The sequence below is a fragment of the Martes martes genome (assembly GCF_963455335.1).
Source record: "Martes martes genome assembly, chromosome: 9".
Lineage (NCBI taxonomy): Eukaryota > Metazoa > Chordata > Mammalia > Carnivora > Mustelidae > Martes > Martes martes.
The window spans coordinates 132,359,748-132,375,806 of NC_137896.1; the positions used below are offsets into that span (position 1 = coordinate 132,359,748).

General features: G+C 45.8%; 1 protein-coding gene across 3 annotated transcripts in view; it reads right to left on the minus strand.

Annotated features, from left to right (window-relative positions):
• Window positions 1-13,054, minus strand: part of GRHL1 (grainyhead like transcription factor 1) — a 51,711-nt gene extending 38,657 nt beyond the window's left edge. For all 3 annotated transcript variants that reach the window (XR_013967435.1, XM_080813891.1, XM_080813890.1), the window contains exons 1-7: window positions 12,884-13,054; window positions 9,540-9,726; window positions 6,085-6,155; window positions 3,563-3,953; window positions 2,474-2,550; window positions 877-1,033; window positions 587-698 (exon numbers count right to left, since the gene is read on the minus strand). Coding sequence is in view for 2 of the 3 variants with exons in the window: in XM_080813891.1 (XP_080670017.1) it covers window positions 587-698; window positions 877-1,033; window positions 2,474-2,550; window positions 3,563-3,953; window positions 6,085-6,155; window positions 9,540-9,726; window positions 12,884-12,903 (1,015 nt within the window). In the remaining variant the exon portion in view is untranslated. The remainder of the gene's footprint in view (window positions 1-586; window positions 699-876; window positions 1,034-2,473; window positions 2,551-3,562; window positions 3,954-6,084; window positions 6,156-9,539; window positions 9,727-12,883) is intronic.
• Between the last annotated feature and the right edge of the window lie 3,005 nt (window positions 13,055-16,059).

Here is a 16,059-nt window from a genome sequence, read left to right on the forward strand (position 1 = left end):
TACAGACGATGGTTCTGCACAAAAATTCTCTACATGGCAAGAAGAGCCCTTCTCATGAAGCCGCCTCATTAAACACGGGTTTGCCCAGGTCTGCTGCCACAGCCCAGCGGCTACATCCCTGGGTCTCTTGGAAGACAGAAGAGTCTAGCAGTACAGTTCATCAGGTAGCCAGGGGAGATGGGTTAGGCAAGTGCCCGCCAGCGGTATTTGCTTTTGCTTGTTTATTTAGGGTTTTTTCTCTACTTCACCATCATCTACAAATAATCAGTATCTCTTAAAGAAGACATTCCACCTCAAAAACCTTGCAGACCAAAGAGCAGGGCCCTCTTACGCGAGCCAGCTCTAGAGCCTCTGGTCCAGAGTCATCTGGAGAGCCAGCACTGCACAGGCCACACGTCCTTATGAAGGAAGTAAAGTGAAGAACACTGATTCCAGGAGGCCGAGAACAGGGTTTGGAACAGATCAGTAGCTGGCATAAAAATTCAAATGCTTTCGGCAGGAAGCTGATCGCTGCCAAAAATAACTGGAATTAGAAAACTGGATGCTTACACCTCTGGGAATAAAAGCAGGCTCCAGAGCTCCTCACCTATGTCAATGCACCTTTGTTTGGCCGTGTGCTGCCGTGAGTGCCAGTATTTCCAGTGCCTTAACTGATCTTCTCTGCTTTTGTCTTCTGCAAAAACCACCATGATCACACTCTATGAAAGAGAATGGATTATGATAGAAAGACGCTAAAGGGTGAGTATCTTCTGGAACTCTTACTTAGTGTTCTATTTTACAGTTAAGGCTGTAAACTGCCATTTTAGATCTTCATTTAGATCTAAATGAAAGCTCTCACGAGCTTTCCTGGAGAACAGAGCCAGGAGCAGAACGTACCCGGACTTTGCTGATGGGCCGGTGGATCCCCTCGCTGCCGCTGACCTCCTTCAAGGTGACGGGGTAGAACTGTCCTTTGTTCAGGTAGGTCATGGTGCTATCTCCTGGCTTCTGTCGAAGTGATTTTGAGGCTTCTAGGGTATATTCAAAGTTGTTCCTAAAGAACAAAAAAAAGCCACAGCTCTCTAATCCACTCCTCGGAAGCTCTCTGTATAGGTCAGCGCGATCTCTGAAATGCTTCAGTGTGGATGTATGCAAATAGCCAACTACCAGGAAACATCCAACTGACTGTCATATTATAAACAGCATTTGCTACTTCTGGCACAATAAATATAATCTAAAGCAACACAGATATTCTCAAATCTCTCATATGCGGAGCTACAAAACGCCTACTAGAAATTCTATGAAGTGAAAAGGTTAAAAATTAGAAGTTTAAAAGCTAAGGGTATTAAAGATACTAGCAGCTGAAAAGGACTTTGGAAGGAAATCTCACAAGACATGCTTCCAATTTGGTATTTCCCCAGCAAGGGCTGCAAACAGGTGGCCCGGTAGGTCTCTGATTAAATTAGATTTGGTCTGCACAGCACTCTTTTTGAGGTTTTTGCTTGGAATTTCGATGTTTTGTGATGGACACGGCACAGTTCTCTACATTCACTATCACCTTAAAGTAACATGTATATATCTCCCTTGAGTTAATAACCTTCCTAGACCAGAGCTCGAGAATTACACCTATTTTTGTAAATAAAGTTTTATTGGAACACAACCGCACCCTTCTTCGCGTGTAGTCTACAGCTGCTTCTGTGCCACAGTAGCGAGCTGGGCAGTTGCAATGAGCCTGGAAGGCCCACAAAGCTGCAATGTGTACTATCTGATCCTTTACAGAAAAGGTTTGCTGACCCCTATCTTAGATCCTACAGGTATCTGAGTTTGTGACTCCTGTACCTTGAGGCAGGTCTTTAAGGGAAGTCTCAATTCCCATCAAATCCTAGACTTAAAAAAAACCAAAAACCAAAAAACAAAAAACTGGTTTTACTTCAAAGCACAACATACAAAAAATGTGTAAGACTAAATTATAAAATGAAATCCTAAATGCTTTTAAAAAACATCCGAAGGTGTTCATACATTTTCATAATTAACTTGGAAGATACTCATACTGCTGGCATGAAGTACGATTTTGAGGTCTTAAAAGAAGAGGTTGTCAAGTCAGAAAAAAGCTGACTTCATTTATTTCACCACAAGTGAGGCTAATACAAAATAAAAGCCTTTATCCACTTGATGTTATTCCTGAATTCTCACAGAATTATATGTTCTTGGAAACGGAAGGGAGCTCAGAGATCTAATTTAATCCCCTCATCTCTTCTTTTAGATTCCATTCTACCACCATCATATAAAGAAACTGAAGGAAAGAAAAAGCACCAACACCAAGAATTAAGGAAACATGAAACACAGTACAGAGTTCAAAATTAAATGCACTAAAGCGAATGTCCCTCTAGCGAAGATAATACCACCAAAGCCACCTCTGATTTTCCAACATCAGATTAACACAAAAAGTCATAAGAGCTGAAAGTTAAAAATCAAATTAAAAGACAACTATTACCCAGAAACACTGTCAAAAACATAGTCCTCTGAATTCATGCCAGGCATCCGCAGGCTGAGATCCGAGGGGAAGAAAACCTGAAATACGAATGTGATAAGCCACAACTATTTAACTGGTTATCAGGCTCACTAAAGACCGACACGTGCTACAGCACAGAAGTATGTGGCTCACGGCTACGCACTACTCATTCGACATTCATTTGAAAATAAAAACTTTACCTCTACAAAAAAATTCGGAAGGAAAAACAGCCATTTCATATGCCACTCAATCACACGAAGACAACCCATGCAGGTACTCCCCCAGAGTGCTGCCTTATCCCCTGCTCCCAACTTCCCCACACATCTCAATTCTGTCCAAACTCTAGAATCTGCAACCAAGATCTCGTGACTTTCAGGGCTCATCACACCAAGTGAAGCTACCATATCAGGTGCACCACCAATGGACGGATTGATGCACTGTTCTCAGATAAGGCTACAATTCTACTCCTAGTGCCCTAAGCAGAGGGATATTCCTTTTCCCCACAAGACATTAAATATGGTTTTAACCATCTTCACTCCCCAACTTTTACCTGAGAGGGGTTCATCATCACAAAACCCCGAAAGCGTTTGGAGTTAGTCTGTAAATTTCATACAACGCATGCCTCACCAACATCTACTGCCTCCCTGACTCTACTACCAACCGAGAGAGACCCAGAAAATCCATGAGAAATCATTTTATATTGAGACCAATTGCAGGAATCTTGTTCTGGTCTAGGGCAAAAGCTGAAAACAGACTTCTGTGGAGATATCTGTTGTTGATGGAAGATTACATATGGGGTTTTCTTTCTCCGACAAAATCACTTAGCTGAAATCATAATTGTTAACTCAAATGCTGGTAAGATTAGCCATGTGCCCTTGATAATGATTTCTGGTTTTGTAGGTTTAGTTTACAAATTATACCTATTGGCCTTTTCTCGTAAAAAAGAAAATCTTTTGTTCCTAATCCATTCATTTCAGGCTGAGTTTCAAGCTTACATAACAAGGAGGAGGTGGAACCCAATACTTATACAAACACACAAACGTCTTAGGAAGATGCTTGCATTTGCTGTACCTCCTGAACGCCTTCCTTGAAGGTCTCTGAGAAGGTAGAGTCTGGAGTTCTCCTTTGAGCATTTGGGGGTTGAGCACCAGAGCTGAACTGGTCAGCATTAAGGTTCCGGTCGAAAACCACCACCCGCTCAGTGGGCTCAGGTTGGTATACTGCCGGAGAGATTCCCACAGCAAAGCCATGGGGCTGGGTTTCTGTCTTGATGGAGTGGGTAGGCATTGTTGCTATGGAGACGGTGACTGTTGTATCAGGAGCTGTTAGATGGCCTCTCTTATCAATGCCCAGTTGGTTGCCATGGGGAAGGACAATGTTAAATGGCACATTTTTCAGTACTTGCACTCTGTTTTCTCCAGCAGAGATGAGGGACTGCTCAGTCACATTTGGTATGCTGTTTCTTTAAGAAAAGAAAAGAAAACTCTGTTTTCAAACTCAATGCTGATGCAGTTCTCTGACAATTTTTATTTTCCTAACGGCAATGGGCCATTGGGTCCTTTGCAATAGTAATAATAATAATACGTTTGGGAGAAACCAAATAAATAGAAAATGGCAATGAAAACCCATTACTAGAGCAAAAAAAAAAGATTTCATGGTTAATCAGTCATAAAATCCAAAAGTATCAAGTAAAATTTCACTTGAAATCTAGAGAACTCAGAGCTCTCCTCTACTATGCTTTATTTGCAAGAATCCTAATAACAGAGGTCATATTTCACTAGAAGCCTGAAGCTATAAACGTAACCGGCTGGAGCAGTACGGTGCTTCAAGCACAGCCTCTAGAGTCATTCCGCCCTGGTTCAAATTCTGTGACCAGTGGGACGCTATCTCATCTCTTAGTAAGTACATGCTTGTCTATAAGGTGAGGGTAGTAATGCTATCTATCTTTCTGTCCTCACAAGGTTGTGACAAGGATGAAATGAGACGAGGCGCTGAAACGTGTATGATGACGCCTGGCGCACAAAGGCTTGAGAAGTATGAACAGTTATCTCACTTGGCCACCACGTTTCCTAGGACCTACACTTATCTGGCTTTCTCTACACCAAAAGAAAACCAATGGTTACGTTGTACAGGTTGCTATACTTGCATAAAATTACTTTTGGTTTAATAAATATCCTGGGCAGCAGCAGATGACTTCTAGTCCAGGGCGAAGTTAGTGAATTTTTCAAAGCCCCCTCAAACAATATATGCTGATACCTTTAAGAAAAAAAGCAACTTGGCAGTTTTGGACACTTCAGATCAATAAAATGTTCAAAACTTGAACCATAAATTCACTCCCAAGAATTTCCTAATGAAAGAAAAAAAAGGAAAAAGCTATCTAGAAAGTGGCTTGTCAAGGCTTTGTAGTAGTAAAAAAAAAAATATATATATATATATATATAACAGAGCCTTAATGTCAGGATAACTAAGTTTTGCTTAAAAACTATATCAAAATTAAATAAACAATGAATTTAAAAGTTGGAGAAAAGGGAAGAGCAGATCAAACAGAAGGAATTATGTTAGTAACTGCTGAAGCTAGTAATCAAACAGATATAGGCTTATATTATTTCCCCACTGTTGTTATTTGAAAATATGCATAATAAAAAGTAACAATAAAAAAGAAACCTTAAGATCTTCTCCAAAGGGTAATTATCAAGATTAAATTAGCAACATGGAAAAACACTTATGGAAAGTAGAAGAACACAACCTACCAAATGCTGTGTGTGAATACAACCACAACCACATAGAACGTGCACGCATACCCAAACAGTAAATAAAGAAATCATAGAGACAGTGGGATTCTGAGTGATCATTCTTCCTTTAAAAATATTTTACTCCTGGGGTACCTTACGAGGCTTAGTCAGTGACGCGTCTGACTCTTGATTTCGGCTCAGGTCATGATCTCAGGATTATGAGATTGAGCCCTTATTGGGCTCCAAGCTAGGTGTGGAGTCTGCTTATGATTCTCTCTCCCTCTGCCCCCACCCTTCTCGCACTCTCTAAATAAATAAATAATATAAATAAATAAATACATATCTATTTATTTCTTTTACTAATAGAGCACAGGGAAATTTACAAGTTATGTGAAAATTAGTTTTCACGGCTATAAAGTCAAGCCTTAATGTTCTGAAAGTTTTAAACCTAAATAACCTAAAATAACTTGGACAGGAGTTTGGAATACAGCTGCTTCATTAAGTTTTACTCAGGCCAGTATTCAAGATCATTGGTACATAATCTTTTTTAAAGGACCCCCACCTTTGCATTAAATGCCACGCCCTTCTTAAGAGAAACTCAGACAAATAAGGGAACAGTTTGCTTACATCATTACTAAAAACATCCCTCCACAGGCAAAGAAAGCATGCAGAAAAGGCAAGTATGTGTAAAGAAACTGGCAACTTCTCAGAACAACAGAATCATAATTACCACCTATCTCTTCCACTAGAGCTTTTTCATTCTTCCACTAAAGCATTTCATTTCATTCTCCCGCTTTATTTTCTGCAGAAACCCGTGAAAATACAATATAGTACCATTTCACACTTTCTATGAGACATTACCTTTTGCTGTGATCTGGCTCTGGGGGCTCAACGTCTGACTTTGCTGTTGATGACCTCCTCTCTCTTGGAACCTTAGATATTAACAAACACGACACAATTTAGTTCTCACTTAGTGAAATATAGATACAGCCTCTTTTCAGTGAAGTTCAACCTCTGATAAGTCTACTTGATCGCCTGCCAAATGCCAGGCTGTGGGGATACGCGATGAGTGAGACAGTGTCTGCCCTCAAGAGCTTACAAATCTTGTCACGAGGTTAACATGTAAAAACTGATGATTCCTTCGTTGCCAAATAAACCCAGGGCATCACGAATTCACTTTGACACTGAGTTTGGGTTTCATCTCTTAAAAAAATACCTCTGGCTTGGTTTTACCATTTATCTATGCTACAGAATAAAGAAGCTACTGAAAACCCAACCGGGGGCGCCTGGGTGGCTCAGTGGGTTAAGCCTCTGCCTTCGGCTCAGGTCATGATCTCAGGGTCCTGGGATCGAGTCCCGCATCGGGCTCTCTGCTTGGCAGGGAGCCTGCTTCTTCATCTCTCTCTGCCTGCCTCTCTGCCTACTTGTGATATCTCTCTGTCAAATAAATAAATAAAATCTTTAAAAAAAAATAAATATCACATACATTATGAATGTAACTGTGTTGAAATAAAAAAAACAACAAAAAAACTTCCAGAGAAAAAGTTGTTGATGTAGGACTAAATTTAAAAAAAAAAAAAAAAAAAGAAAAGAAAACCCAACTGGACTCCCAGTGTTCTCGCCTTTTCGTCACCCTTCCTTTCAGACCAAATGCACAATCAAAAGGCTCAGCCATGCTAACAGTTCATTTCCAAGATCCAAGTGCTGGCTTCAAATGATAAATTTCTTCAAATACTCTGGGATTCACATTATCTGGTACCCAGAGGACAAATCGAACTCAGTTTGTTCTACGCTTTTCTTGATTCTGTTCTTCTTTACGCAGGAGATGAAAACAGGCTAACATTATACATGTGTACCCTAGACATCAACCTGCTGGAGAGTAATTTCAAACATGTGCTCCAAAATCGCTAAATGTTTGAAACTGTTTCCAATGCGAACGTATGGATATATTTACCTTTAAACACAAAACAATTTATTTCATGTGTTAACAAATGTGCTTTTAAAACTTCATTGAAGTTATTTAAATCTTCATCGAAGAGGGCGCCTGGGTGGCTGAGTCGGTTAAGCATCTGACTCTTGATCTCAGCTCAGATCTTGATCTCAGCGTTGTGAGTTCAAGCACTGGGTCGGGCTCCACACTGGGAGTGGAGTCTATTTAAACAGTTATTGTGTAAAAACGACAGATAGTTATATCCAAAAATCAGTTCATTTAAAAAAGAAAAGAACACTACACCTGTGATAAGAAACCTGACATATTAGTACTAAGACTGTCACCCCTAATGGACAGACATAATGACTGATCTCGTCCTAAGATGTAAAATACTTTTAGGACCCTTTATTTAAAATACATACACATATAACCCCTGCAATCAGTACCATTACATCAGTCTTTCTGGCACTGAACTTGTTTGTTTTCTCCCATTTTCAAAAAGTTTCAGTTAAAAAGACGTACTTCAAACTTCATAATTAATACTTAGGAACTTACGATTTTTACACTGAGTCAAGAAAACGGGACTCGAGAAGAACAGAGTTATTATAAGTTCCACTTTGAAGGAATTCTTCAGCTCTACTTTCCAGGCAAAGAGATCTCCTAGCATCATTAGTTACTACACAAGTTTCCCTTCATATTCAAAGGAAAAAAACAGGGACGCCTGGGTGGCTCAGTTGGTTAAGCCGCTGCCTTCGGCATAGGTCATGATCCCAGAGTCCTGGGATCGAGTCCCGCATCTGGCTCCTTGCTCGGCAGGGAGCCTGCTTCTCTCGCTGCCTCTGCCTGCCTCTCTGCCTGCTTGTGTGTACTCTCTCTCTTTTTCTCTCTCTCTGGCAAATAAATAAAATCTTAAAAAAAATAAATAAATAAAACCTTTAAAAAAAAAAAAAAGGAAAAAAACAAAACAAAACTTACCCCAGTCTCTCAATCACAACAAGCTGGATACATGGTCTCAGACCAGAAAATAATAAAATTTTTTGTTTAGGTCCCACCCTAATTTGGTAATCATAATCAAGCCATCTTCTTTGTTTTTTTCCCTCTGCATTTTTTAAAGAGTTTATTTATTTATTTCACACACACACACACACACACACACACAAGGAAAGAGAGTGAGAGCACAAGCAGGGGGAGATGCAGGCAGAGGGAGAGGGAGAAACAGACTTCCTGCCAAGCAGGGGGCCCCACAGGAAGTTGGATCCCAGAACCCTGGGATCATGACTTGAGCTGAAGGCAGCTGCTTAACGGACTGAGAAACCCAGGCGCCTCCGCCCTCTGCGTTTCTTATATTCAGGAAATAATACAATGCCAGAATGTAACGAAACGTAAGCAACTGGTGAATCTAGGTGAAAGTATCTGGGAGTTAATCATCTGATTAAATTGAAGTTTTCTATAGGTCTGGAAGTTTTAAAAACAAAAATATGGCAAAAATCAACTGTGATATAGAGCCATCACCACATACTACTATCGAGCAGAAAGAATGCCAAAGAGTCTAGCAAGCAAAGGACATTCGATGGGAGACAGCGTGACATGCCGAAGAGGATGACTTTAGCATTATCCAGACCAGGCCTCAAATCCTGGCTGCAACACGTGCTAGTTGTGTGACCTGAGAACTTAATTTTTTCCTATTTGCAAAACAGCGGTCATACTACATATTTTGCAGGCTTTCTGGAGAGATCAGAAGTAACATGCATGGCAGTAACATGCTTAGCGTGACAGAGGAAACCAGTAAGTGGTGACCAGTGACGAGGACACAGATCTTCAGATAGGAACATCACACAAAACTCCAAGCACAGAACAGATTATATTTAATTAAGACTAATCTATTGAAATAGAAACAGAACATATTCCGATCTTAGAAGTAGAAAGTCCAAGACTAGAAGAACAGCTTTCCTTCGTGAATCCTTCAGTCAAATCAAAGGCTCTGTGATATCACGAAAGGCAAGGAAATCATTCTGACCACATCAGAATAAAGGTTAGAGCCCAGGGAAATGAACCACTGTCTACTCGTCGGGGCGCTAAGAAGTCCCTTTGGTAAAACATTCAATCTCAGTAAGACACGTCTCCCGTCTTCTTTTATGGTAGCTTCACCCTCCAGATCGAGCTAGAGCAGCTGGCTACTTCACCCATTTTAAAAACAACCCTTTGATTCTATGAGAGTAGATTTTCGGCTTTGAACCACAGTAAGTCAAAGCACTCATTAAACTATTTATAGTCACTAGAGAAGCAACTTGCTTTACATTCTACCAGCAAATTACTGTTTTATATGCTGTTGAATCAAGTGCATCTCGGACTGTTGTTAGGTTTTTGAAAGAGGAGGCACATCTACCTTGTAATAGTCATAGAGCAAGCCCAGGGCGGCCGCACTGTCTTCGTCTCCATTGATGCTCATCATCGCCTTGGTTGCCGCGGTGAGAGGGTTCTCCAGGAAAGACTTCCAGGCTTCGTCCTCACTAGTGTAGGGGCGCCGCTGTGGATAAAGGGCTTCATTCTGAAGAACCAAGACTGGCCGTTTGCTTCAGAGAGATTGAAAACACACATACGGCTAGATCTCACACTTTCTACTGCAAGGCACCACAAGCTAGTTTTTAAAAGCCCCGAACAATCAATTCCTTGATATTCCAGTAAAAGAGCCCAATGACCCACCCCAGCAAAGGGCACCGAGGTGAGACCAGGAGACAAGCCACCTGAACGCACACCTACGGGTCCCCCGGGGAAGATATATGGGACTGGGGAGCCAGGGAACGTGCAGTTAACCTGCACACGTGACCCAGGATATATAATTTGGCAAAACAAAACAAAACAAAACACTCCAAGAAAAGGCCAGGCTATTCAAATACCTAAGCAAACAAACACAAGGACGAAGTGGGGCAAAACAGAACATTCATTCTCCTCAAACATCTGCAGTCAGGACTGTACCCTCTTAAAGAGAGTAGACACGGTTCAAGCATCGTGCTGCTACATGTTACTTCCCTCTCTCTCCTGTTGATACCAGGCCTTAAAAACTTTCCTACCCACAAACCAGGGAGAGAGGAGGAGGGGGCGGAAAGAAAAGAGTGACTTCGTTTAATCCTCGGGGTATATGAGAAAGTTAGAATATTCTACTGATGACCACCAGATTGAGCACGGAATGTGGCCAAAGGGGACTGTAAATCAATAAGGAGGCATAATTTTCTGGCATGGGAGTTAACTGTTTATCTTAGAGATAAACACTTAAGAATCTACAACAATAAATGAGGCCACTGAACAAAAAGAGCTTTTTAAGAAAATAGGTGGGAAATCTGTTTTTAAAACTCTTTACTAGATTTTCACACTGGGCAAGAACGGTTTCATTTTAACACTGTAGTTGGGTGGGAAAAATCCGGAAAAATCAACAGAGATCTTAGTAAAGTCTTATAGAAGATTCAGTTTTAAAGATTAAAACAAACATTACTGATTCCAAAAACTTGAAATGTCAACAGTCTCAACAACTTTTCAGTTGGTACTATTTAACAAGTCAATAAGGAGAAAAAGCGGAACACAAACTCCAGCAAGATGAAGTTGTTGTTTTTTTAAGGGAAAAAAAATTGTTAATGTTTAAAACTACTCTGAATTATCAGTATTCTAACAAGCAAATTTAAGGCTCAGCTCTCATTGCAACACACAAATGAAATATGTAAATGGCCTAAAGGTGACCTACCTACTCTAAAAGTGAATGTAGAGAGATTGATTATCTTTTCAAGTAATCAACAAAGGTTAGGGTTTTGGCAGGCAGGCCCTTTAGAAACAGATACAGATTTTTAAAAAGGAGAACATCTTTGAAAAGGGGTGGGAACATGGGCCAACAACTGAATTTATCCTCAAAATTCGGTCTTATTTCAAAGCCAGTGTTTTAAACTCATGTCTAGGCATAAAATCCAAATACTGATTACATTTAGTAGGCAAAGCAGTTTTGAGGGGGGTATACTATTCTAACACAAAACAGACATAATGAAGTTTATTTAAAAATGAAGGCTGTGTGTACAAATCTCAAATTCACAATAAATAAATAAATGCACAAAAAGGCATTCCCTACACCATTAGGAGCAGAGTATAACAGCCACTGAATCAGTGGTATCTTGGGGTGATTTACTGGTACGCTGCTAAGCTATTATTAATAGTGTAATAGCTACTTCCAGAAGATTATGACAGCACTTGGCTCATTCAATTCCAGTAATGCTAGTTTTTCAGCTTCCCTCCTTCTCCCACCCCCATCCCAAATTTGTATAGGCAACAGAAAATATTTTTTGCAAATGGTTTTGTTTGGGATCACCCTGGAGGTGTCTTGCATTTCCAAAGTGTGCCTAGGGCCAAAATTTTAGCTTTGGAAATTTGCCTTATCTAAACCATAAGTCAAGAAATAAACAGTCACCAGTTCCCTGACTTAAGTCTACTTCCTCATATGACAGTCAGGCAGTTGCTCGTCCCCAAAGGCCCATCGCTGCCTTTGGTTAAGTCGTAAACTCTTCATTAGTGATCTCTCGAAAGACTTCTGAAACATACTTCAAGTGATTAATTTAACTGCACATTCTACAACCCAAGATTAATCCATTTAAGATATCCCCTACACAACATCTAACCTTCCCAATCAGAAAAAGAGCACACTTAAATAAAATGACCCTTAACAAATAATTATAAAACTGGAATGGAATATCTCTGATCTGGATTTACTGATCTGCCGTAGATGGTTGGGTTTGGTGCGATTTACTTTTTTCCTAATAAATATTTTGTTTCGCAACAATTTCACACTTACAGAAAAGGTGCAAAGAAAACACTGAAATATCCCTCCCCCCATGTCCCTCAAAGTTAACATCTTGCGTTACCACCTTGCATTTGTCAAAAATATTTCTTTGATCACAGACTCCAAAAGGAGTACTGGTACGGTACGTTCTGTTTATCACCCAGATTTCGAAGATTTCATCCTCTTGATATGTTCTGAGGATTTTTAATTACAGTAATCTGTAATTACCATCAATGATGCAAGTGGCAAAATAACTCCTACAACAATTTTCTCACTCACACAGCCAGCCAGCGGGGAAAAATGCCAGGACATCAGAGCACTTCAACTTTTCCCTAAATTTCTCCTTTCTGGAGTTCTGGCAGGCGGACTGGAGGAGAGGGCTGGACGACAACGGACTGATTACCCGAGACGTCTACCTTCCCAGCGGGGAGCCGGTCCCCAAGAGCTCCGCTGGCCCCCCTGAGCAAAAGCGACCCCGAGGGGGGCCCCACGCGGCGCGGCGTCCCGAGTCTCCCTCCCCGCACCCCTGCCAGCAGCAGAGCCGAGAGGGGGGCGCGCCCGCGGGGTGGTCCCCCCGACGAGGCCGCGGGGGCGGGGGGGCGAGGAGGGAGGTGTCCCCTCCGGAACTGAGTCCCCAAGGCAAGGGTCTGCCCCGGGGGCTTCGGTGGAACAAAGGCGCGGGGGAGGGGGTGCCGAGGGCAGAGGCCGCGGCGGGGTAGAAAGCGGACGCTGTGACGCGCGCCCCCCGCCCTCCCTGCGCGCTTCGCGTCCCCGTCCCCGCGCCCCGCGCCCGGCCTAGCACCCCAGCTCGTCCGGCCTCGCCTCTCCCGGGCCCGCGGCAGGTGCGGCTGGCCCGGCGCGCAGCGGCGGCCTGAAGCCGCACGGCCGGACTCGCGCGCCGGCGCCTCACTCACTTGTCGTACTCCTGTGTCATCGCGCTTGCTCGCCGCTGCCGGGCCGCAGAACTGGACTTTCGGGTTGGGACAGTACACCCGATCCGGGGGGGAGGAGGAGGCGGCGGCAGCGGCGGCGGCGGCGGCGGCGGGTCCGGAGCGGCGGCCCCGACGGGTTGGGTTCGCTTTTCTCGCTCTGAGCCGGCTCAGCGCGGGCTGCGCGCTCTGGGCGCCCGGGCTCGACCGCCCATTGGCTGGCGGCGCGCCGGGCCGGGGCGGGGCCTCGGGGCCGGGCGGCCGGCCGCGCCGCCTGATTGGCCGGCCTGCGGGGCGCCGGGGCGGGGGCCGCGGCTCCGCGTGGCCGCGTCGGTGCGGCGCGCCCCGCGCTGTCTGCCTGCCTCCGGCGGGGACTGGCGTGGCCGCGCGGCTCCCGGCGCGCACCTCCCGCCGCTCCGCCGGCCTCCGCGCGCCCACCGCCCTGGGCCGCCGTCGCAGCCCTTGGCCGCTCGCCTGAGGGACGGGCCGTGCCTCGGCGCCGCCCTCTCGGGCCTCAGGGCCGGGTCCTTCCTTCCCCGCTGGCCCGCCGAAGCCCACCCCGCTTCAGTGACGGAGCCTCCCGGGCCGCCTCGGGCACCTTCCCTGCCCGGGTCTGTGACGCGCCGCGCCCTCGTGCCGCCTCTCAGTCCGCGTCCACGTATTTATGAGGCTCTGGCTTTTACCTGAGAAAGCTCGGTTGGCTGCTTCCTCGAGGAGCCCACGGCACTGGCCGGCGTTAGAACCTTCTGCGCATCCGTCTCACGTTGGCCGCTGCGTGACAGTCACGGGCAACCGCTGTTTCCCCTCGTGCGGCCGGCGTGGGGACCTGCCTCCAGCCCTAGCTGCCTGGTCCCAACTGCCTGCCCGGCCGGTCCCCTCTTCTGCGCCCCCCTCCCTGCTGGCCCCCGCCAGTCTCCCAGCTCGAACCCCCGCGCACCCCATCGGGGCTTCAACCCCTTCGCCCTTCACTCCCCTCAGCCCCGAGCTCCTTCCTTGGGCTCCATCTCAGACCCGCGGCCGAGCCTCCTCCGAGCAGCCCTCCCTACTCCAGCAGCCACTCATGCCCACCCCGCCCCTGGCCCAAACCGTCCTTCCGAGCCGAAGCTCTCTTCTCTGGGGTCTGCTCGCTGCTTCAACAGATACACACTGAGAGGACTGTATGCGGCCTTGTTCCAGATGCTGGAGATAGTGAGCAAGTTGCCCTGCCTGCCTGCAGCATCCTAGGGGCAACAGACAATGAACAGGAAGAGTAAATGACACGGTGCGGGGGAGAGCGGCGAGCTCTGCGGGAGAAGGAGCGGGGCGGCCAGCCGGAGAGCACGGGGTGGGGCCGGGGCCGGAAGGCTTGAGGAGGAAAGGCCTGCGAGGACGCGGGGGAGGAGGGGACAGGCAGAGGCACACCTTTGCATCCTTGTGAACAGGGACCGTGGGAGACCCCGTATGACCAGAGAGGGACAAAGAGGGAGGACGGGGAGACGTAGGTTTTTGTGCCCACTTCAGTTTTTGTGGACTAAGATGGAGGGTTTGGAGTAGAGCCCTGACCTGATCTCAGCGCGTCTTTAAACAGTCTGGGTGGTAAGGGCACAAAGATAAGGGCAGTGAGCCCAGACCACAGTGAACAGTAGCGTGGCCTTGTGGTGGAGTGAGACATGGTTGGCTCTACTCTGTAGAGCCGGGAGGATTTACTGAAAATTGGATATAAAGTACGAGAAAAAAAGAGATTCAAAGTAGCTATCGAAGGTAAAACCCGGAAGGAATGGTTAGCCATCACCGAGACAGGGAAGACGGCAGGCGTAAGTCTGGGGGAGGTCAGGAGTCCCATTTTGGACATGAATTCAAGATGTTCATTGGCACTCCAAACAGACACATCAGTTGGATGTGAGTGTGGGGACCAGGGACAAAGTGGCTGGATGGACATCGGGGACTCGTCGGCACAAAGGTGGTCTTGAAGGCCTGGAGAAAAGATGACTCTCCACTGCGGTGGAGGAGGAGAGAACGGGACCGACACAGGGTCTTGGAGCCCCCAACACAGAAAGGCTGGGAAAAAGGGGATCCAGCAGCAGGGGGAGACCACTGAGGCTGGAGGAGAATGGAGGCACGGGAACTGAGTAGAGAAAGTGAGACAGGAGGGGGGCCTGTTGGCCGGGGCCCTTGCTACCTGGAGGTCTCGTAAGAGAGGATTTAGCACCGTGGAGCCCCCCAGGGGCTTCATTCAGCACCCGCAGTCCCTCAGCAATCCCTGCCAGTTTCCCGCTCCCTGTTCTCTGGGCCTCTTGGGCCCTGAATCAGCACCCACAGACCCTTCTCACTGTCCCCTCTCTGCCATTTCCCATTTCCATCCCCTAATCCTGGGTCCAACACTGGACCATGGAACCTGTCCTTTTTTTTTTTTTTTTTAAGATTTTATTTATTTATTTGACAGACAGAGATAACAAGTAGGCAGAGAGGCAGGCAGAGAGAGGGGGGTAAGCAGGCTCCCCGCTGAGAGCAGAGAGCCTGATGCCAGGATCGATCCCAGGAACCTGGGATCATGTCCTGAGCCGAAGGCAGAGGCTTTAACCCAGTGAGCCACCCAGGCGCCCCGTGTCCTTCTTTTCTTATTCATTTAAGGAACTCATTTAAGGATTCACTTGATCGTTTAAGGAAAATATTAATAACAGTACAAGGACATCATCAGCGTTGCCCTGATTGAAGCAACTCACAGTGGGACCCTGTCTCTACCTTGACTTTTCTCTTTTTCCTCTATCGCAGCTGCAGCTGTGACCAGGCTGAACTTTATAAAGCACACATTTGAGATCCTGTCACTCTGGTACACTCCAGATAAGGTTCAACTCCTTAGCAGGGTGTGCAGATGAATAGCTCAACCTGCCGTTTTGCTCTTCTGCTCCTTCCGGTCCTGCTCAGCACTGAGAACCACCCTTGCCCCCAATTCCCTGCTCCTCCACTTGCCACCTGGCCCACCTTCCAGACTCAACCTTCCAGACTCATCCAGGACTCCCCCTTGCTGCAGGGGGACCTCCCTGACCTCCTAGGCTGGGTCAAGTGTCCTGGGCATACCCGCCTGGGCATACACACCTCACCCCACTACACTTACCACATTCTGTTTGTAATACTCGATTTTTCCCACCATGGTGGGGTATCCGTGAGAGGGCAGGGGTTGT